The following is a 21,714-nucleotide window of genomic DNA, read 5'->3' on the forward strand; positions in this document are numbered from 1 at the left end:
AGCTGGAAGATGCAAGAACGATTTGCCCCTGGAGCCTTTGGAGCGAGCTTGGCTCTGCAGACACATTGATTTCAGACTTCTGGCCTTTAGAACTGAGAGAATAAATTTATGTTTAGTCACTAGGGGCTTCCTTGGTGGCTCAGTCAGTAAATAATCTGCTTGCAATGAAGGAGACCCAGGTTCAATCCCTAGGTTGATAAGATCCCCTGAAAAAGGAAATGGTAGCCCACTCCAGTATTCTTGCCTGGAGAACCCCATGGATGGAGAATCTTGGTGGGCTATAGTCCGTGCGGTGGCAAGAGTTGGACATGACTTAGCGACTAAAGCACCACCAAAGTCACTAAGTTTGTGGTAATTTGTTATGGCACCCTAAGACAGTGAAAGGAAAAAGGAAAGTGAAGTGGCTCAGTTGTGTGCGACTCTTTGCGACTCCATGGATTGTAGCATACAGTGAAGTGAGTCCTAAGTGTCGCACGGAGGGAGTACCCTTCCTAGGTTGAAATGATAGAGCCTTAGGGTGTGCAAGGAAAGGAGAGAAGTGAGAAGACTGAAAGAAAGCAAGGAGACCACTTGCTATGTCTTGTCTCCCCTCTCCCTTCCCCATCACTGCAAAAGTGAGCCTATCTCGGTTCTCCTGTTTTAGGCAAGAAAACGGTGATCTTTTATTTCGCTCATTGAAGCCCCCTTCAATGTCTGCACAGAGCTTTGCTGTTTACTAAATGATTTCAAACTCATCATCACATTTGACCCTAAAAAGAATCCATTTTACTGATGAGAAAGCTGAAGCACAGAAGACTAAATGAATTGTTCAAATTTATGTGCTGGAGTCAAAAGCCTTCAAATTCTACGTTATTGCTGAGGCAGGAAATAGACGAGCCCCAGGCTGAACAGTTTCTCCCCTGTGGATAGAAACTCTGTAATAGCAGAAATTCCATAAAAACAGAACGATGGAGGAAGCTGGACCCTGTCCAGATAAAACATGGAAGACCACATATTCCTTATTCTTCAAGTTGAAGAGACCTCCCAGATCACACATGCGCAGAAAGGCTCCTTGGGTGTCAAAAAGGGAGGGGGCGTCACCTCATAGTAAGTGATAATCAACTATCCAGCAGCCTCTTCATTAGACTCCATAATTTGCCAAGAAATGAGCCTGTACACATGGGAGAGTCCTGAGATATACCAAATAACGACTCAGAACCAGGCAAATCTAAATGATTGGCCATAGGAAACCGGGAAGAAATGCCCCATAAAAGTAATTAAAACTGCCAAGAGGGTTTTAATTCAGTGACTCTGAGTGACTCTCTGAGCCCGACTGTGTGTTCATCCACATTACTATTTTCCTCCTAACGAACACTTTACATGTTTCACCACTTGCCTTCTTTGTGGGAATTATTTTCTGCAAAGCTGAGAAGCCAGGGTCTTGTCACTGAGGACGGCCTCCATCTGTGGCAAGGAACCGAACCCCCCTTTCTAGCTGCTGCAGGCAGAGGTCACTCGAGAAAATAGCCATTTTACCATTCCTTTGTGGGACAATACTTCTTCTGTGAAAAAACAAACAAAAGTCCCCCCAAAACAAAAGAAGCAAACCCAGTTCATGAAATTTGGTCATGAGCAACAGAAATCATTGGAGATTGTGGGCGCTCAGCTTTTGGGTCTCAATGGGTAGAAAAAGTCCATCCTTAAAGCTGCCTGCACTGGGACTTGTTGGGTAAACTTCGCTATAATCGCTCAAGGTCCCTTAGTCATCTTCCTTTGAGGAAATAAAAGGAATGTTTAAGAGTTTTTGCCTGAATGTATAGTGTTGAGTCAAAATAATCTTTGAGGGTTTGGATTAAATATGTGTTTGTTTTCAGCAAGGACTTTGTAAGGATTTTGGCAACTGTGTTTTTCTTGTTTTCATAAAATGGCAGACCAAACAGAGGTTTAACGTTGAGAAGCCAAGCGCCTGAAACTTCTTTATTCCTAACTTGAATTTTAGGCAATTTCTTTGCCCCTCCTTAGTGGGGTGGGGGTGGGGGGGAGGGGCTTGTGATACCCGCCAGAGAGAGGAGCAAAGGCCGAATATTTACACTCTTTGCCAGGGGATTGTCCTTCCTTCCGCTCCTAGTTTCCGCTACACCTTAGGCCCCGGCAGCCTCCTTGACAGTATTTTCGATCAGCCCTCTGAATTCAGTTTTTCCTGCCCTCCGCGTTTTTCCAGCTTGAAGTGACACCCGAAAGAGACTGCTGTGAAATTTTCTGGTCTCATTGAGTGACGATCTGGAAATCCTGGGGAGCCTGATTTTCTCACCGACTACACAGTCTCCCCATCCCTTCTCCCGCTTATTCTTAAAAACAGATCAGGTTTCTAAGAGGCGTGAAGCGCAGGAAGTCAATACCCCTCCAAGGTTGTTCGAAGGAGGGCCAGCCAGACGGTGGTGCGGGGACTGAGTTCCCCGGCAGCGCGCGTCCGCGGGGTGAAGCCGGCGCGGGCCCGGCGTTCTTCTGTGGTTTCTGTGCCTTGAGTGTGGGGTGAAAGGAGAGGCGAGCTGTGGTCGGAATTTTGCCCCAGGAAGAGAGCGACCCTGGGCGGAAGGATTTCGGGACGCGGCGGCTGAGCCAGGTGAGCGGGCGGAAAGAGCTTTCCCCTCCGGGGATGAGCCGGGTCTCTCCCCAGCGGCTCAGCGGAGGAGGGAGGGGATCGGGGCTGGGGGAGGAGGAGGCGCGGGAGGCCTGGAAGCGGAGGAACCGAGGCGTTTCTCTCCCCGCCCCGAAAGCCCGGCCGAGAGGTCGTTTTATACCCAAACAGGACCTTCTCAAGCGTCCCGGACCCATCCGTAGTCCGTCCTGGGCGTGAGCAAAGGCTCACGTTTTGCAGATGAGGATTCTGCTCCCAAAGCGACCTGGGAGCGTGCTGGGAGGCGGCGCCCGGCGACGGCGGGAGGCCGCGCGGGGAGGCTGCGGCGCTTTCCGCGTGGATCCCGCCTGGAGGCTCCGCGCTGGGAGGCGGAGGAGGTGGGGCCAGGGCAGGGCGCAGAAATAGGGACTCGGGCGTCCGCGCGCAGCCTGCCGGCGGTGCAGTCCTCGGCCCGGCGCCAGGTCCGCGGCGGGGCGGTGCGGCGCGCCTCGGGATCCTCGCCCGGGAGGGCCTCCGTGAGTCACCGCTTGAGTTGTCGCAATCGCCCCCCAGCGAAATCGGACCCGGGGTGGAGCCCGTTCCCCGCCGCGCTCGCGTGTCTCCGCGCTCGCTCCCCGGTCTGCGCTCCGGGCGACGGCTTCGGCGGGGGGCCTGGGCCTCTGGCGCAGAGAGAGTTAATCGGCCGCGGCGAGGAGGAGCCCGAAGAGGAAGGAAGGAAATTGCTGTCCTTCTGAAAGTTTGTTGTTTTTTTTTTCCTTCCTCTCTTCTTTTTCCCCGCAGAGGTGCGTGCCGGGAGGCGGCGGCGTTGACTCCCTGGAGCCGGGCTCCGCGCTGCTGCTCCTGGAGTGGCCTTCGGGCTACCTGCAGACAGGGACGGCCATCGCGCTCGGACCTCCTCCGTGGAGCCCCGTCGGGGTGCGCCGAGCCATGGATGGCGCGGAGCTGGCCGGGCAGATCCTTTACACCTGGCTGACTATGGTGCTCGGCCTCATACTCCTGCCTTCGGTCTTTGGGGTGTCTTTGGGCATCTCTGAGATCTACATGAAGATCCTGGTGAAAACTTTGGAGGTGAGTCCGTGGAGGGATGCTGCGCCCTCTCCTCGGAGTGCTTTGCGGGGTGGGGGGACCCGGGGCGATGGGGAAAGAGGTTGGAGCTGAGAGCCGAGGAGACCCCAGGAGACCAGGAGGAAGGTCAGTGGTCTGGAGGGAGGTGCGTTTTAGTTTATCCTCGGCCGTATCCCGGCTTCCCCAGCAGAGCTGGAGGGATCTTGAGACCACTGGACCACCTTGTTGCTGTGGTTGGAAGTAGAACGACCCCCACCCCCTGTTATTATGATGATGATTTTTACTCATCTCAGTAACAACGCTACCGCCTTTTCTATCACCGCTATTTCTTTATGTTCTTCAAGCGAGGCAGCCGCCACCTCGTTCTCCTTAGTTTTTACAACCTCAGGTTTCAGAGGTCCTTCTGTGGACTAAGGTTTCCCGTCCAGAAAGGCATCAAGTTTATGCACAAGATAAGAAACCGATTGCTGGATGGTAGAAAGAAATCTGATTATATTTTAGGAGTTATGGAAATTTAATCTAACCAATGGCACTTGACATATTGAAAATCCATGTTTTCTTTGACTTCAGCTTTCCCTACCCTCCTGTTTCCAAATTTTGCAAAGAAAGGTGTTAGATGGGAGTGGCGCTGATGGAACAGCTGTAACTTGCCCTTCATACAGGGTTTTATTAAGTCACAGAGGGTTCCCTGTGGACTCTCATCAGATGTAGGGAGAGCAAATGTTATCCCCCCTTTACAGGTAAGGACACTGAAACTCTTGAGAAGTTCAATGGTTTGCTTGAATCAAGCAGTGGAGACAAGTGTCTAACTGAAGAGAGGTAGCCTAAAGCTTAATAGTGCAGACTCTGGGTACAGATTTGCTTTGACTTGGTACCAAAATCCCAGCTCTGCTTTTCAACAGGGAACTCACCTACTTCTTATGCTTCATGTTCCTTATCTATAAAATAGTAGTAACAATAAGAACTACTTTCATAGGGTTGTGAAGTGAGTTAAGTGAGTTAAAATATGTCAAGCACTTCGGATTGGTATCTGGGCATGTTAGGTGCTGTGTACATGTTTGCTGCTATGAAAAGAATAATATTATTGGGATTTGCCTGGTGATCCAGTGGTTAAGACTCTATTCTTCCACTGCAGGAGACAAGGGTTCTATCCCTGAGGATCTTACATGCCTTGTTTCTCTAGCTGCTACGGAAGCTTCTAATGTGCCTATGTGCCTGCTCAGCGGTGTCCAACTCTTTGTGACCCCATGGACTGTAGCCTGCCAGGCTCCTCTGTCCGTGTGGTTTCCCAGGCAAGGATACTGAGTGGGTTGCCATTTCCTTCTCCAGGTTATCTTCCCAACCTAGGGATCAAACCTGAGTCTTCTGTATCTCCTTCATTGGCAGGTAGATTCTTTACAGTACCTTCTTACACGGGTTCTCATTTTTCTGCCCTTTTCCTCTATCTGCCCAGGGCTTGGCTTTATTTGCTCTTCTCCCTCAACCAGGAGAGTGGCTTTCAGATACACATCTCTAATCTTTTATCTCCTACATGGAGATTACCTGTCACCTACCAGCTAATCTGGAGATTTCTTCTACCTACTCATCTGTTTTATCTCAAATTTTTGTTGCACTTTGTGGTTGATTTTCTGTCTGGTCTTTAAAAGTTATATTTGACTGCTCATCAGCCCTCATGTTTTAAAAGTTCTGTTGTTTCTACTTGGGAGATATTTCAGTCTCGAACCTTCCTTGCTGATGTCACACTTTGGACATGGTCACAGTCTACTGTGAATTTCCTAGCTGCCTCTTGCCTTAGATCTTCTTCAGAATACTCTCCCTGTAGCAGAGGATTATCTTCAGCTGGTGTTCACTCTTAGAACTCTGAAATGACCGAACTATTCTCCCATAAATTAATATCTTTTGGAATTGATACTCCAAGTGAGAATAGAGTAAATCGGACACTCTATCTTCCAGGTGTTGACTCTTGAATGCTTGCATAAGTCAGGTACAGCTAAAGAGACGTCAAGGAGACTGGCCTGCTAGTCCCTGTAGTGTGTGTGAGTGCTAGCATGCTCAGTAGTATCTGACTCTTTGTGACCTCATAGACTGTAGCCTGCCAGACTCCTCTCTCCATGGGATTTTTCAAGCAAGAATACGGGAGTGGGTTGCTATTTCCTCCTCCAGGGGATCTTCCCAACCCAGGGATTGAACACGATTCTTGGATTCTTTATACCACTGAGTCACCAGGGAAGCCCTCTAGTTGCTGTTAGCTTGGCAAATAACTTCTACACTTTGAAGAGATATCTCCAGTCCAGGATCTGACTTTCAGTGTGCCAGGGCATCAAGATTTAATTTTTGTCCATCTAGATTTGAAGAGATTTTTGGAGATGCATTCCTTGTTAGTAAAACTCTTAAGAATGCCAGTTTTCTTTTTCTGCATTTGCGCCGGGTCTTTCTTGCAGCTGCTGGATCTTTGTTGTAGTGGGCTCTTCTTCAGTTGCAGAATAGGTTTGTCTTATTGTGGAGTATGGGCCCTACTGTGCACCCGTTCAGTAGTTGCGGTGCATAGGCTTAGAATTAATTTAATTTTAAATTAATTGAGAATTAGTTAAGTTCTCAATTAATTTAGAGTTAAATTCTTAGTTCCCCGACCAGGGATCAAACCTGAGGTCCCTGCATTGGATGGTGAATTTTAACCACCAGACCACCAGGGGAGTCCCACCAGATTTCTAATTTTAGTGGAAGATATACCAACGAGCTTGGAAACCAGGTAGATGGCAGCATAAGAAGCCATCCTCTTTGCTAAGACCAAAGTTTATTAGGTCAGACAGATGCTGGGCATATATGTAGTTAGAATGGGGGTCATTTTGTGAGCCATCTCTGATTTGGTGGTAGCTGCCGAGTTCCTGTGTTTGGGAACAGCTGGGCGCCTCAGGGACACGCTGTGATCCAGTAGCGAGGTCTGCTTTGGGCACAGGAGAGGGAGATGGTAACCCGGGGCTTTGTCTCCTCCAACCAGAATAGCATTGTTGGAAGTTGACAATGTTAGTTGCTCAGTCGTGTCTAGCTGTTTGCGATCCCATGGACTGTAGCCCGCTAGGTTCCTCTGTCCGTGGAATTCCCCAGGCAAGATCATTGGATTGGGTAGCCATTCCCTTCTGCAGAGGATCTTCCTGACCCAGGTTTTGAACCCGGGTCTCCTACATTACAGGTAGATCCTTTACTGTCTGAGCCATCAGGGAAGCCCAGGACTTTTTTGGTGTTTGAAAGACGTTAAGGCAGAGGTTGGTATAGTGGATTGTTTTTCTGCCAACTATGGGAATAATTACCTTAAAGATTATGCTGGTTGTTTAATATTAAAACATTTTTATATTTGGACAAATACCCTACTCTTTGTTAAAGTCCATTCAAGGTCCAGACTTTCGGTTACTCATTATTCCTTAGTATATTCTCAACTGACTCGGTACTTTCTTTCTTTTACTTGCCAGTCCCAAGAATATATGGCTTCCCAGGTGGCCCTGTGGTAAAGAATCTGTCTGCCAATGCAGGAGACTTGAGAAGCTTGGGTTTGATTCCTCAGTTAGGAAGGTCCCCTGGAGTAGAAAATGGCAACCCACTGCAGTATTCTTGCCTGGAAAATTCCATGGAGAGAGGAGCCTGGCTGGCTATATTTGTAGTTCTTGGGGTCCCAAAGAGTTGAACATAGCGACTGAGCACACACACAGCCCCAAGAATATTGTTTGAACTCTTTAAAAAATATAGTTATTTAATTAATTTAAAAAAATATTTATTTGGCTGCGAGGGGTCTTAGATGTGGCATGTGAGATCTTTGGTTTTTGTTGCAGCATGTGGGATCTTTTATTAATAGTTGAGTCATGTGAACTCTCTTAGTTCCTGCATGTGGGATGTAGTTCCCCAACCAGGGATTGAACCTGGGCCCCCTGCATTGGGAGCTCAGGGTCTTAGCCACTGGACCACCAGGGAAATCCCTCTTTGGACTCTTTAATTAGAATTGGATATTTCTCAGATTTCCTTGGTTACAGTTGACATACCATTTTAAAAGGTAGTTTAGTTTTATACATTGTGTGTTTACTTTGATAAGTTTTCTTGACAATGGGTAACTTTTTTGTGACCATAAACTCAAATTCTGGAAGTCGCAGTGTGAGGGGGTAATTTTCAGAATAGCTGACTATGAAAACGACTAATTGTCAAATAACTCAGCCTGCTGAGGACTCTTGTTAGCTCTCCAGTTCAGGTAATAATTATTTATTAAGTACCTGCTGAATGCTGCCTTCTGCATTGCTGAATATCTTTATATGTATTCATAAGTCCTTGATATGGCAAGTTACTTGAAAAATAGGGCTTGAGTTCTTATCATAGAGTAAGTGAGTGATTCTCTAAACCAGTGATTTTCTTCACTTCCGTTTCTTTTTTTGGTAGTTTTTATTTTTGTTTATTTATGTATTTGGCTGTGCCAGCTCTTAGTTGTGGCATGCAAACTCCCAGGCCCCCTCTATTGGGAGCGCAGACTCAGCCACTGGACCACCAGAGAAGTCCCTCTAAACCAGTGATTTTCTAGGGGTATATAGTAATTTTTAGGAAGTAGATGTGTCAATTGGAGAAGGAAATGGCAACCCACTCCAGTGTTCTTGCCTGGAGAATCCCAGGGACGGCGGAGCCTGGTCGGCTGCCATCTATGGGGTCGCACAGAGTCGGACACGACTGAAGTGACTTAGCAGCAGCAGCAGCAGATGTGTCAGTATTTTTAATTTAATTTTTTTTTAGATGTGTCAATATTATGACTTTATATTGGAGAAAGTTGTTTTAGGAGTGCAAACTATGAAAAGCAAAACTTCTGACTGAGGGAATGCATAGTTCATCTGCCTGGTAGGGTGTATTAATAATATATATTTAGATCTCTGGAAGAGAATATGAGTTTTGGGTTAAAGGTTGAATTATGCTGTTCTCAACTAGGAAGGGTTAATGATGCTTGTTATTCATTGGCCTAAGGACTGTTATTCTTTGGCCTGAAGTTCACAATTAGAGGGTAATAAAGAATGGAAAGAGAATATAGGATTAATGGGGAAAAAGATACAGGGGAGTGATCCATAAATTGCTGAATCTAACTAGATATTGCAAGCAATAGATAGATAAAAATAAATGTTAATGGACTTAATTTTCCCCTCAACTTTTGAAGAATAAGTTGGACACATGAACAGCTGCCTCCAAATTTCTGGTGTTGTAACCTTGGGCAGGTCATTCAACATCTCCACCTTAGTTTCTTCCTGTGTATTTAGGAATATAGCTCACAGAGTTATTGCACAGATTGAATGAGGAGAAGTGAATGAAAGCCCTTAGTATACACGAGGTGCTCAAATATTAGTGGAGTTTGAGTTGGAACACTCATTGGGTGTGTGTGTGTGTGTGTATGTGTGTGTTTGCTCCTGTGTAGCCAAGAATTAATGTACCTTCAGATCTGATGGGTCAGCACACACGTATTCAGAGCAGACTACTCCTGCCTTGTGTTTTAGTTACTGTTCTTTCCCTTACTGTCTCCTCCATTCGCTGGTTATTTTTCTGTCTTTTAAAAAAGGCAGGTCAATAATTTTCAGATGGTTAACACTCTTGTTGTTATAATACTCAGGTATTACCCCCGGTGTTGGAAATACAGTAAATCTTCTAGAAGGCCGTGACTGTTTATGACAGAGTGTGCTTAGTCGCTCAGTTGTGTCTGACTCTTTGTGACCCCACGGACTGTAGCTCTCCAGGCTCCTCTGTGCATAGGATTTTCCAAGGAAGAATAGTGGAGTGGGTTGCCATGCCCTCCTCCAGGGAAGCTTTCCTACCCAGGGATCCAATCACGGCTCCTGTGTCTCTTGCATTGCAGGCGGATTCTTTACCCACTGAGCCATTAAGTCATAATAAAAGAAAACTACCAAAGCAATGTGCTTCTTAGTTAACTTAATTCCACAACATCTCTCTGGGATAGGATGTGTTGAGTTGACTGGACAGTGGCATACAGCTGTCAGTGGTAGAATCAGCATTTAACTTGAATCAAGAGCCTGAGTTCTTACTCCGCCAAGAGACCATTTTACTTTGCTACAATTGATGGCCAGCCATTGAGTAGGCCTGACTCGATGGACATGTGTTTGAGTGAGCTCCGGGAGTTGGTGATGGACAGGGAGGCTTGGCGTGCTGTGATTCATGGGGTCGCAAAGAGTCGGACACGACTGAGCGACTGAACTGAACTGAACTGAACCTTTTGAAAGTGAAGCCGCTCAGTTGGGTCCGACTCTTTGAGATCCCATGGACTGTAGCCTACCAGGTTTCTCCGTCCATGGGATTTTTCCAGGCAGGAGTACTGGAGTGGGTTGCTATTTCCTTCTCCAGGGGATCTTCCCAACCCAGGGATTGAACCCAGGTCTCTTTTGCAGGCAGACACTTTACCCTCTGAGCTACAATTTGTACATTTTTCCTTTTTCCTTTCCCTCTCCTTAGTTAATTCTTACGTATCTTTTTAGCATGGAAACTGGAAGTTGAATTGTCTAGCTGACAGTGTCACGTTTTTGCAAACTTTTGGCCCAAGCTTGAAAAATTAGGCTTACCCATTTCTTTACTGTGAATTGTGGACAGCTACTTGTTTTCTTTCAAGAGGATTTTGAAATTAAGTGAAATGACAATCTGATTGAAAGTTGTCAGGACTTCCCTGGTGGTCCAGTGGCTAAGACTGCTTGCTCCCAATGCAGGGGGCTAGGTTTGACCCCTGATCAGAGGACTAGATTCCACGTGCTGCAACTAAGACCAGACACAGCTAAATAAATAAATAATCATTAAAAGCAAAAGCAAAAACTGTGCTCGTCTTGATCTGTGTTTTGGAGGACAGACTTCGGAGCTAGCATTTCAGGAGAGGGTCTTTGTTCTGTACCTCGTGTGATGACAGAACGTGAAGTTCTTTGGAGTGCATCATGCTGTTGGAGCAAAGTACCCCTTTTAGTTTGTGGCCATAGCAGAATCCCATAAATGCGGTAGCTTAAACCATGGAAGTTTATTCCCGCATAGTTCTGGAAGCTAGAAGTTCAAGCTCAAGGTGTCAGCAGATTTGATTTCTGCTGAGGCCTCTCTCCTTGGCTTGCAAATGGTGCCATCTTGTAGGTAGTGACCTGGATTGTCTGTCTTGTGTACATGTGTCCCTAGTTCTCTCTGTTCTTATAAGGATAGCAGTCATACTGGATTAGGGCTTCACCCTAAGGGCTTCTTTTTAACTTAGTCACCTCTTTAAAGACTCAGTTTTCAAATACAGCCACATTTTGAGGTACTGGGGGTTAGGGCTTTAACACATGAATTTGTGCAGTTCAGCTCATAACAGCCATGCGATGCTGATATTTTCCATCCTGTCAGCATGAACTGATTGTCCTAGTCTAAGGTAATTCCCACTTATATAATACTCAAAAGCGCATGCCCACATTAACAAAAAAAGAGCTCCAAGATAAGGATGTATGTTTATTTACAAAATTGTATCTTAATCATATCTTTAGTCTACTTACAACCAGTGATAGGTACCAAGACTGTAAAGTGAAAAACTCTTCCCCCGTGGCTCAGTGGTAAAGAATCCGCCTGTAGTGCAGGAGACGTTGAGACGTGTGTTCGATCTCCGGGTTGGGAAGAACCCTGGAGGAGGGCATGGCAACCTACTCTAGGATTCTTTTCTGGGAAAGTCCTATGGACAGAGGAGCGTGACGGGTTACAGTCTAAGGTCACAAAGCATTGGACATGACTGAGTGCGTGCACGCACACACACGCACACACACACCGCTTCACACACACACCCCTTCACACACACACACATACACACACACACACACCCCTTCACCTCTACTGAGACCAGATGGGAGGCATAAAGGTCCAGAACTTGAGAATTCCTGCCTGCGATCAGCAAGGAGGAGAAAAGGACGCAACCAAATTAAGACTCTGAGCCTGTTACCATTTGTGACTTGCCACTTGAAGCTGGGAAGATTAGGCATCTATTTATAGGCTGTTTTCTAAGCACAAATGGCATGTTCCTGCTTTGCTGTTTGGGGTGTGGTGCAGGGGTCCTGATACAGTCAGGTTATGCCCTGCTTCTTGACCTTCATGTGCATGTTTTAGGTTATTTATTCTCTAGCACTTATTTTCTTATTTATTATTTTTTTAAAAAAACCTTTTATCTTTCTGCTTAATCCCTTCAAGCCCTGCAATAACTGAAGTGTGTTTTTTTGTTTGTTTGTATTTTGGAAGGGGATTGTGCGGGGTCTTTGTTGAGGTGCACAGGATTCTCTTGTTGCCTGTGGGCTCAGTAGTTGCGGTGCTCAAGCTGTCTAGTTATGGCACGCAGGCATAGATACCCTGCAGCATGTGGGATCTTAGTTTCCCAACCAGGGATTGAACTTGAGTCTCCTGCACTGGAAGGCGAACTCTTAACTGACCAGCAAAGTCCCAATAACTGAGGTTTTTGCCTTGATATGCGTAATAAATACTGTTGTTTTGCCCCTTCAAAGGCACTGAACTCTTAATTATAATTATTATAGTGGCCTTTACTTCTTGTTTTGCCCTTCTCTTACCTCCCTGAGTCAGTTTAGGCACCAAGCTTCTAGAATTGTAATCATCTAGATGATATTTTATTTGATCCTTTCTCAACTGAAGATGGTAGCCATTGGGTTTTCTGGAATGCTGTCAAGAGTTCACTTACTGCTCTTGAACTGTGATGTTAATGGTAGAGGATTTGGGAAATAAATAAAAAAGTATAAAGAAGAAAAGAGCAAATCACACCTTGCTGTATTTCTGGGAGTTAATTTTTTCTGTTCTTAAATTCTCTCAAAACTATGGTTCCTCTTAATCATAATATTTTCTTTATCTTAGTAGGTAAGTGACCTCATGGCAGATTTTTTGTTTGTTTGTTTGCTTTTGTTTCTTTGCTGTTTTTAAAAATTTTTATTGGTGTATAGTTGCTTTACAATGTTGTGTTAGTTTCAAATGTATAGCATAGTGAATCAGTTATACATATCTATATTTTACTTTTTTTAGATTCTTTTCCCAAGTAGGCCGTTTGCAGAGTATTGATTAGAGTTCCCTGTGCTATACAGTAGGTCCTTGTTAGTTATTTATTTTATGTATAGTAGTGAGTATATCGGAGAAGGCAATGGCAAGCCACTCCAGTACTCTTGCCTAGAAAATCCCATGGATGGAGGAGCCTGGTGGGCTGCAGTCCGTGGGGTCGCTGAGGGTCGGACACGACTGAGCGACTTCACTTTCACTTTTCACTTTCCACTTTCACACATTGGAGAAGGAAATGGCAACCCACTCCAGTGTTCTTGCCTGGAGAATCCCAGGGACGGGGGAGCCTGGTGGGCTTCCGTCTATGGGGTCACACAGAGTCGGACACGACTGAAGTGACTTAGCAGCAGCAGCAGTAGCAGTGTGTATATGGCAACACCAGTTTCCTTAGTGATTTCTTGAATTCCTTTCTAGCTTTCCAAGTCTCACAATAGTCCTTCTGCAAGCTTCTGTCTGATATAGGCAGTTAGGCATCTTTGAGAGTGTCTCATCCTTAAATGCCTAATTTGTTATGAAATTAATATTCTTTGTGTCCTGTGTTTGTATCTTTACATGTATTAATCTCATTTAATCCTCATGGCAACCTTGTGGGATCGGAACTGTTATCCTCATTTCACAGATGAGGAACTTGAGGCTGAGAGGGATTAAGTAATTTTACACCCAGACAGAGTTGATGCTATAGTCTGTGCTCTTGTCCTTCATACTTTCTGACCTTTTCAAGGAGTAATTTATTGGCTGCCAGGTGTGTGTGTTTACCTTATTTTAAGGTAAACGTGATGTTTTCCTCATTTTTATTTGGGAATTATTGGTAACTAATTTAAGAGTATACCTGGGACTTGGAATGCTATTATATCAGAGCTTTAGTGGGGTATCTCTTCAATTCACATAGCACGAGGGCTTAATGATTAATTTCATGTTATTTAAGCATGGTTTAAATATGTTGCATCCTATCTGTGGCACATTTTACATTAATAACTTCTTGTTTTTTGGACAGTGGGCCACATTACGAATTGAAACAGGAGTTGCAAAGCAATCAGTCCTTAAAAACTCAGCTTCTGTCGGTAAGTCTCCCTTTTCATTTTGATGGTTAAAATATCCAAATTGAGTAGACATGTGTCTACCCAACTTGAACTTGAAATACACCCCAAATAGTGCATTTTATGGGCCTTGGATTGTTCATAATTCTGTTCTTTATGCAAAATAGCAGCCTTCTGAGTTCTGGATGACTTTTCACTGTAAAGGTAGTCATACCATGCTGGTTCATCTATGTGTTCTTACAGGGTATTTCTAAAGGTATGCATTTAAAAGTGCTTGCCCATGGTATTTAAATGGTCTTAAGAAAAAAAAGAGGGGGCTAATTGGACCACCTGGGGTTAAGTTAAACCTATGTTTGAGATTTCATTACCACCTTATTCTAACTTTGGTTCTCAAAGTATGTTCCTTAAAATATTATTTCCTGCTAAAAACCAATTAGTAATTCATGAAAAAGAAAAGAACTCCATTGTGATGTAAGCTTGGGAGTCACCACATGCTACAGATTCCTTTTGGAGACTAATAATGTCTAGTAATAAAGGCTCAGAAAATTCAGTAGTAAAGACACTCCTTAGTTTTTGTTGGAAGTGAGTTACCAAATCAGCCGAGCTGACCAGTCTCTGCTTCTGTTTGTGTTTTTCCTTTGTCCCAAAAAGGGACATGTGAGTTAAGAATTTTAAGGATTTTTTAAGACACGGGGTTCATAGGGCAGTAGAATTCTATGGAAGTGATGGCAATGAAATTAGGAAGAAATAAACCCTTGATTTAATTAAAAGAATTAGGCTGTGTGTGTTTTCCAAAACTAAATGTATAGAAACAATATTGTGCCCATGTGACTTAGGGTTCAACATGGTCAAAATGTCAAACACTTCACTAGATGGAATTTGTCTTCTGAAAGCTTGTCTAAGAGGAATTGTAGAAATTATAGTACATTTTGGAAACAAAGAATTTGAATGAACATATCTGTGCATTTTTGTATAATTAGATTGCTATGTTCTAATGATTGAAGCAACTGGTGAGCTTTGTGTTGTCTATGTAAATAAACACCAAAGGATTAGCACTGATAACATTTTTACCAAGATTGGGTATTTCCGGCTATACTTGATCTTCTTTTTATTGCCGGATACCCTCTCTGATCTCTTTCAGAATTTTCCACAGTTTATTGTGATCCACACAGTCAAAGACTTTGGCATAGTCAATGAGGCAGAAATAGATGTTTTTCTGGAACTCTCTTGCTTTCTCCATGATCCAGCGGATGTTGGCAATTTGATCTCTAGTGCCTCTGCCTTTTCTAAAACCTGCTTGAACATCTGGGAGTTCACGGTTCACATATTGCTGAAGCCTGGCTTGGAGAATTTTGAGCATCACTTTGCTAGCGTGTGAGATGAGTGCAATTGTGCAGTAGTTTGAGCATTCTTTGGCATTGCCTTTCTTTGGGATTGGGATGAAGACTGCCCTTTTCCAGTCCTGTGGCCACTGCTGAGTTTTCCAGATTTGCTGGCATATTGAGTGCAGCACTTTCACAGCATCATCTTTCAAGAGTTGAAATAGCTCAACTGGAATTCCATCACCTCCACTAGCTTTGTTCGTAGTGATGCTTTCTAAGGCCCACTTGACTTCACATTCCAAGATGTCTGGCTCTAGGTCACTGATCACATTATTGTGATTATCTTGGTCGTGAAGCTCTTTTTTTGTACAGTTCTTCTGTGTATTCTTCCCACCTCTTCTTAACATCTTCTGCTTCTGTTAGGTCCATACCATTTCTGTCCTTTATCGAGCCCATCTTTGCATGAAAAGTTCCCTTGGAATCTCTAATTTTCTTGAAAAGATCTCTTGTTTTTCCTATTCTGTTGTAGTCCTCTTATTTCTTTGCATTGATCGCTGAGGAAGGCTTTCTTATCTCTCCTTGCTATTCTTTGGAACTCTGCATTCAGATGCTTATATCTTTCCTTTTCTCCTTTGCTTTTCACTTCTCTTCTTATCACAGCTATTCGTAAGGCCTCCTCAGACAGCCATTTTGCTTTTTTGCATTTCTTTTCCATGGGGATGGTCTTGGTCCCTGTCTCCTGTACAATGTCACGAACCTCCGTCCAGAGTTCATCAGGCACTCTATCTATCAGATCTAGTCCCTTAAATCTATTTCTCACTTCCACTCTTGAGAGTCCCTTGGACTGTAAGGAGATCCAACCAGTCTATTCTAAAGGAGATCAATCCTGGGTGTTCATTGGAAGGACTGATACTAAAGCTGAAACTCCAATACTTTGGCCACCTCATGCGAAGAGTTGACTCACTGGAAAAGACTCTGATGCTGGGAAGTATTGGGGGCGGGAAGAGAAGGGGACGACAGAGAATGAGATGGCTGGATGGCATCACTGACTTGATGGACATGAGTTTGAATGAACTCCGGAAATTGGTGATGGACAGGGAGGCCTGGTGTGCTGTGATTCATGGGGTCGCAAAGAGTCGGACACAACTGAGCGACTAAACGGAACTGACTGACCCTCTCTGATAGCAACTAAATAGCACAACTTTCTCTGAGCTATAGCAGATCTACTTTTTTTTCTGGGTTCTCTTTAAATGTGTGTCCTGTGATTTAATGAGAGAAGAAACTTTATTGCTGATTTTTTTGTTGCACTCGGTAAGACTTTGGGCTGTTGTTGACCTTGGATGAAATTCTGTGGGACCCTATAGATTGGGGTGGCGGTGGCCTATGTCTTGGGCCGTGAATTTAAAAGAGCACAAAGTCTTTCAACTTGGTAGTTAAGAGGATTAAAGTCACTAGGTAAGGATGTTTGCAGCATTGTTTTAGTTTTGTAAAAATTATTTGTTTTTGGCTGTGTCAGGCCTTAGTTGCAGCATGTAGGCCTCTCTAGTTGAGGCACACAGGCTTAGTTGCCCCAAGGCATGTGAGGTCTTAGTTCCTGGGCCAGGGTGTCGAACCCAAGTCCCTGTATTGGAAGGCAGATTCTCAACCCCTGGGCCACCAGGGGAGTCTCTGTTTTAGTTTTTTCAGCCTAATGGGAATGAATATTTCCACTTGGATTTATTTATTTTTGTCACGCTCTCGTCTTTTCTGTCTTTGGTCTTTGCCTGTTCCTGGGTACCCCCAGGAGACAGTGGAAGTAAGCAGGAGGGGAAAATACACATCACAATGGTTGAGAGTCATGTGTTGACTCCTTTGAAGTCATCAAACACTTGATGTCTGCAAAATTTATCCTTTTTCCTTCAGAGTGACTGCTCTTCCTTTTCAGCCTGTGCATTTGGGAATTGACTATTGAAGAGACCAAGCATTTGTTGCCAGTGAGGTTGACAAGGGATCACAATGGGTGATTAAGACACGGTTCCTGTAGGGAGATGGGCATCCACTGCGATAAATGCTAAAATAGTTGTATAAGCAGAGGATGATGTGAGATCTCATGTAGGCTTTGCCATGTGCTGATTTCATCTCTGTTAATCCCACAACTGTGCTTGGTATGCCCCTCTCCTCCTGACTTATGTCCTGCTTGGGTCGCCCGGTGGCAGGGTGTGTCCCCTGTGGATACATTCTGGTGCTTGGAGTCAGCTGGGAGGCAGTGTCACAGTCCTAGACAGAGGCAGAGGGTGATGAAACCTTGAGCACTTGTATGTCTGGCTGGTGCAATCTCCTGCCTTCGGAGCGTCCTGCCTCTGTCCCGCAGCCAACTAGAGCACAAGTCAGGGTTGAGCCGGGCAGAATTTAGGCAAGGGTCACTGGCAGGCCATGGGCCGGGGGTACGGGTATGATTTTGAGATGCAGTGCTGATGAAAGGTTTGGGCAACCGAGAGGAAGAGATGAGCTAAACAGGGACGAGAGTTATGTTTATTTTCTGCATCCAAAAATCTCTCTGCTGCTCTTACTTGGTGAAACGCATTTTTGGAAATGCTTCAAATCTCCCTCTCTAGTTAAACCCCTCTTGTACAGCTTCCCTGGTGGCTCAGACGGTAAAGCGTCTGTCTACAATGCGGGAGACCTGGGTTGGGAAGATCCCCTGGAGAAGAAAATGGCAACCCACTCTAGTACTATTGCCTGGAAAATCCCATGGACAGAGGAGCCTGGTAGGCTACAGCCCATGGGGTCGCAAAGGGTCGGACACGACTGAGCGACTTCACTTGTACTGTATTGGGTTGGCCAAAAAAGTTCTTTTGGGTTTTCTGTACTGGCTTATGGAAAAACACAAATGAACTTTTTGGCCACCCCAATAGTTTTTCTGTGCCTTATTGAATAAGCTGATTGAAAGCTGAAATTTGGGAAGTGTTATCTTTGTGCTTAAATACTTCATTGCCGTCCTTGACTGTACTCTACCATGACTCTTATTAAAACACTGTCTTAACTCATTGAGCTTTAAATATACTCACGAAGAGGCTCTTTAAGAAGCTCGATTATTGTGCATTCCTCTTCTAGGTTAGGGTTAGTGTTAAAACAGTGGTGAATATAAATTTTCTCCTCCCTTCAAGGAACCATGTTATAAAGGAAGCACTCATCTTAAGTGGAGAGTACAGAGTTGCCCTCTAACCTAGTTTTTCTTCCCTGAGAGCTGATGTGCTCAAAGGTAAAATAAGAAAAGAGTCTTGGTTTCTTTGCATCAGCTGTGCTCTAGCCATAGGACAAATGCATCTCCTTGGAACCCTGGAATGTGATTTTTAGCAACTTTTATTTTACTCTGTTGTAAATAGTGGAAGGGACCTTTGGACTGTAAGAAGCCACTCGCCTCTTTCTTTGGGTATCTGATTTCCAGGACTTAGACTGTCAGACTTGAATGAGTCAGTAACTGTGATTGTCATTGAAACAAATGTCGTTGATTATGTCATTTTCGTGGCTCAAGATAAATTCCACTGTAATTGCCTTGTGGTGCTAGGACACCATGATGATTACCAACTGAATGTTGACAGGTAGGAATTAAGGGCCTGCAGTTGCCCTTGCCTGGGGAGTGAGTCACAGACAATACACACAGAGGCTGTGGCTCAGACCTGCTGGGTGTTCCCTGGTGCATGTTGCTGGCCTGACTCAGCATTATCGTCAGCGGGGAATCACACTTGCCTCCTCCGGTCCTCCACCTTGCTCTGTTCCAGCAAGGATTTGGGGTCACGTGGCCTACCGTTAATTAAGCCCCTGGGCTAAATTTTTCTTCTGCCCTACCTCTCCTGCCCCTCAGCACCCCCACTCCACCTCTCCCTCCTCCCAAACAGACACAAAGGACAAAACGTTGTGCTGAAGCTTCTGAGGTACCTGTTCAAGGAGAATTCAGCCCCACTAATGTCTCCCACTGATTTCATTCACATTTGGAATTCTTTTGTGAGAACTGACTAACCATGTTGATGCCAGCACAACATTATTATTATTATTAGTAGTAGTAGTTGCTGTTTCATTGCTCAATTGTGTCCAACTCTATGTGACCCCGGGACTGTAACCCACCAGGCTCCTCTGTCCATAGGATTTCCCAGGCAAGAATACTGGAGTGGGTTGCCATTTCCTTCTCCAGGGGATCTTCCTGACCCAGGGATTGAACCCAGGTCTCCTGCCTGGCAGGTGGATTCTTTACCACTGAGCCACCTGGGAAGCCCTGTAATTCCATTTATATAAATCGACCAGGAGAGGTGAATCCACAGACACAGAATACAGACAGGGGCTGGGGTGGGGTGGGGGGTAAGGAGTGACTGCTCCCTTGGTGGGAATGAAAATGTTCTGGAACCAGATAGAGGGGCAGCTGCACACTGTGAATGAGCTAAATACCACTGAATTAGACACTTGAAAATAGTGAATTTGGTGTTAGATGAATTTCACCTCAATTTTTTTTTTCTTCTTGCCATACCACAAGGCATATGGGATTCTTTACTGCTGAGCTATAATGTCAACTTAGTTTAGCGACACTTTGGAGGACAATTTGGCAATTTGTAGCAAAGTTGAAGACCTATTTATTACCTGTTAACTCCTCAATTCCTGTGATATCAAACCTATCCGAGCTCAGCATGTATGTGTTAGGAGACATTTTATGAGTGCGTGGAAACGTGGAAATGTGGAGACGACCCATTTACTCCTGAGGAAGGAAGATTATGTAAGCTGCTTTATTTATACTGTACAGCAATCAAAATGAATTAACTGGATTTACATGAAGAAAACAGAATAGACAAATCTCAAACAACGTTGAGAGAAAATAAGTGTACAGTATAATAATATTAATTTAAAATTGAGTACCTTAAACAGATAAAAGGTTTAATTAAGTACCTTAAACTATATATTTATGTAGATGTATGTTGATGAGTAATAAAATACTTACAGAAATGATACATCAGCTAGAAGGAAGGTCAAATGGAGAGGTGGGCTTTAACTGTACCTATAATTTTTTCTTTAAAAATAACTGAAGCAGATAGGCCAATGGGTTTCTTTTCTTTGTTGAACTTGTATGTTTTGGTTAAACTTGTATCTTAAACATGAATGTTACGAAAACCAATCAAATAAGTTATTAATGTCAATAATCATTCAGCTAGAGTCTGTAGTCTGATGAATGGAACTAGTTTCATGTGAATAGAAAACAGACACTTATCTCAGGGGTGTGACTGGTAGATTCAGGCTCCAAAATTCATCTCTAGTCAGTATGCCCTGTGCTGGAATTCAAACTTAAACCTGTGGAACAGAGGCACTAGTAACTGCGTTAGAGCTGAGTTTCACAGCCTTAGTACTACTGACATTTTGTTGTTCAGTCACAAAGAATCGGACACGACTGAGTGACTTCACTTCACTTCAGTCACTTAATCGTGTCCAGCTTTTTTGACCCCATGGACTACTGCCCGCCAGGCTTCTCTGTCCATGGGATTCTCCAGGCAAGAATACTGGAGTGGGTTGCTATTTCTTCCTCCAGGAGATCTTCCCGACCCAGGAATCGAACCAGGGTCTCCTGCATTGTGGGTGGATTCTTTACCAACTGAGCCATCAGGGAAGCCCCAAATGAAGGCTCTGCCCTCTCTGAAGCTGAATCATCCTTTGTTGCAGGGAGCGGTCCTGCAGAGGGTTCTGGGTCTCTACACACTGTGTGACAGTAAAACACTGTTACTGTGACAACCAGCAGTGTCCCCGGATACTGCCCACTGTCCCCTGGGGGCAAAACCCTCCTCTTTTCTCCCCGACCCCGCCTTCCACTTCTCCTAGTGAATAATATGTTAATCTATTGGTACCCCCTCTCATTGGAAGAATTTATTTAGTTTTCCATTTCTCCAGTTTGTGGCGACTGGTTTGGGGGAGATGGAAGGCAAGGTAAGGCCTGAAAACCGCAGGGTTAGCGGGGTCGCTGGATGGTGGGAGAGGCGGCGGCAGGTCCTTCAAGGAAGGGGAGAGGCGAGTGGAGGGAATCCTCCTTCAAAGTTCACCTCATCATCCGATGAAGATAGACGTCCTCTTTTAGAGGAATCCTGACTCTGTTACCTCTGAATGCAGATGACTATGCGTGTAATTCTGGCCAACAGTGAGTAAGCGGGATAGAGTGGGTCTGGCAGGAAAGAGAAGACAGGACTTCAGAGCAGACTAATGGTCTTAACTGCGTGGTGAGGGATGGGTGGAAAAAGAGCAATTTGAGCCATCCGTCACAGAGAGGAAGGCTCCTAGCCTAAAAAACCAGTTTTTCCAGTATGTTTTAGCCCATAAAACATACTCTATTATTTTTCAAGATTGTTTTCCTTTTCATATAGCTGTAACAAAGTGGATGACTTGCCCTCTGCCCTGTCCCTATTTTCTGTGAAATTAGGTTTTTAAAAAAAAATTTATTTACTTTTTAAATGAAGGATAATTGTTTTACAGAATTTTCTTGTTTTCTGTCAAACATCAATAAGAATCAGCCATAAAAAAAAGTACCTAATCTAAGCAGAGTTTTAATCTAATGGCAACCCACTCCAGTTTCCTTGCCTGGGAAATCCCATTGACA

General features: G+C 44.5%; 1 protein-coding gene across 2 annotated transcripts in view; it reads left to right on the plus strand.

The window, feature by feature from the left end:
* Positions 1-2,465: 2,465 nt before the first annotated feature.
* Positions 2,466-21,714, plus strand: part of GPAT3 (glycerol-3-phosphate acyltransferase 3) — a 62,001-nt gene continuing 42,752 nt past the window's right edge. Inside the window, exons 1-3 of one of the 2 annotated variants that reach the window (XM_088836445.1) lie at positions 2,466-2,602; positions 3,398-3,685; positions 13,746-13,812. In XM_088836445.1, coding sequence (XP_088692571.1) covers positions 3,545-3,685; positions 13,746-13,812 — 208 coding nt within the window. In that variant the 5' untranslated portion in view covers positions 2,466-2,602; positions 3,398-3,544. Of the gene's footprint in view, positions 2,603-3,031; positions 3,133-3,397; positions 3,686-13,745; positions 13,813-21,714 lie in introns of those variants that run through there. The other variant, XM_088836446.1, reaches the window with a different exon arrangement.

The sequence above is a fragment of the Moschus berezovskii genome, chromosome 5 (assembly GCF_049115385.1).
Source record: "Moschus berezovskii isolate FMDL1 chromosome 5, NW_MosBer_1.0, whole genome shotgun sequence".
Taxonomy (NCBI): Eukaryota; Metazoa; Chordata; class Mammalia; order Artiodactyla; family Moschidae; genus Moschus; species Moschus berezovskii.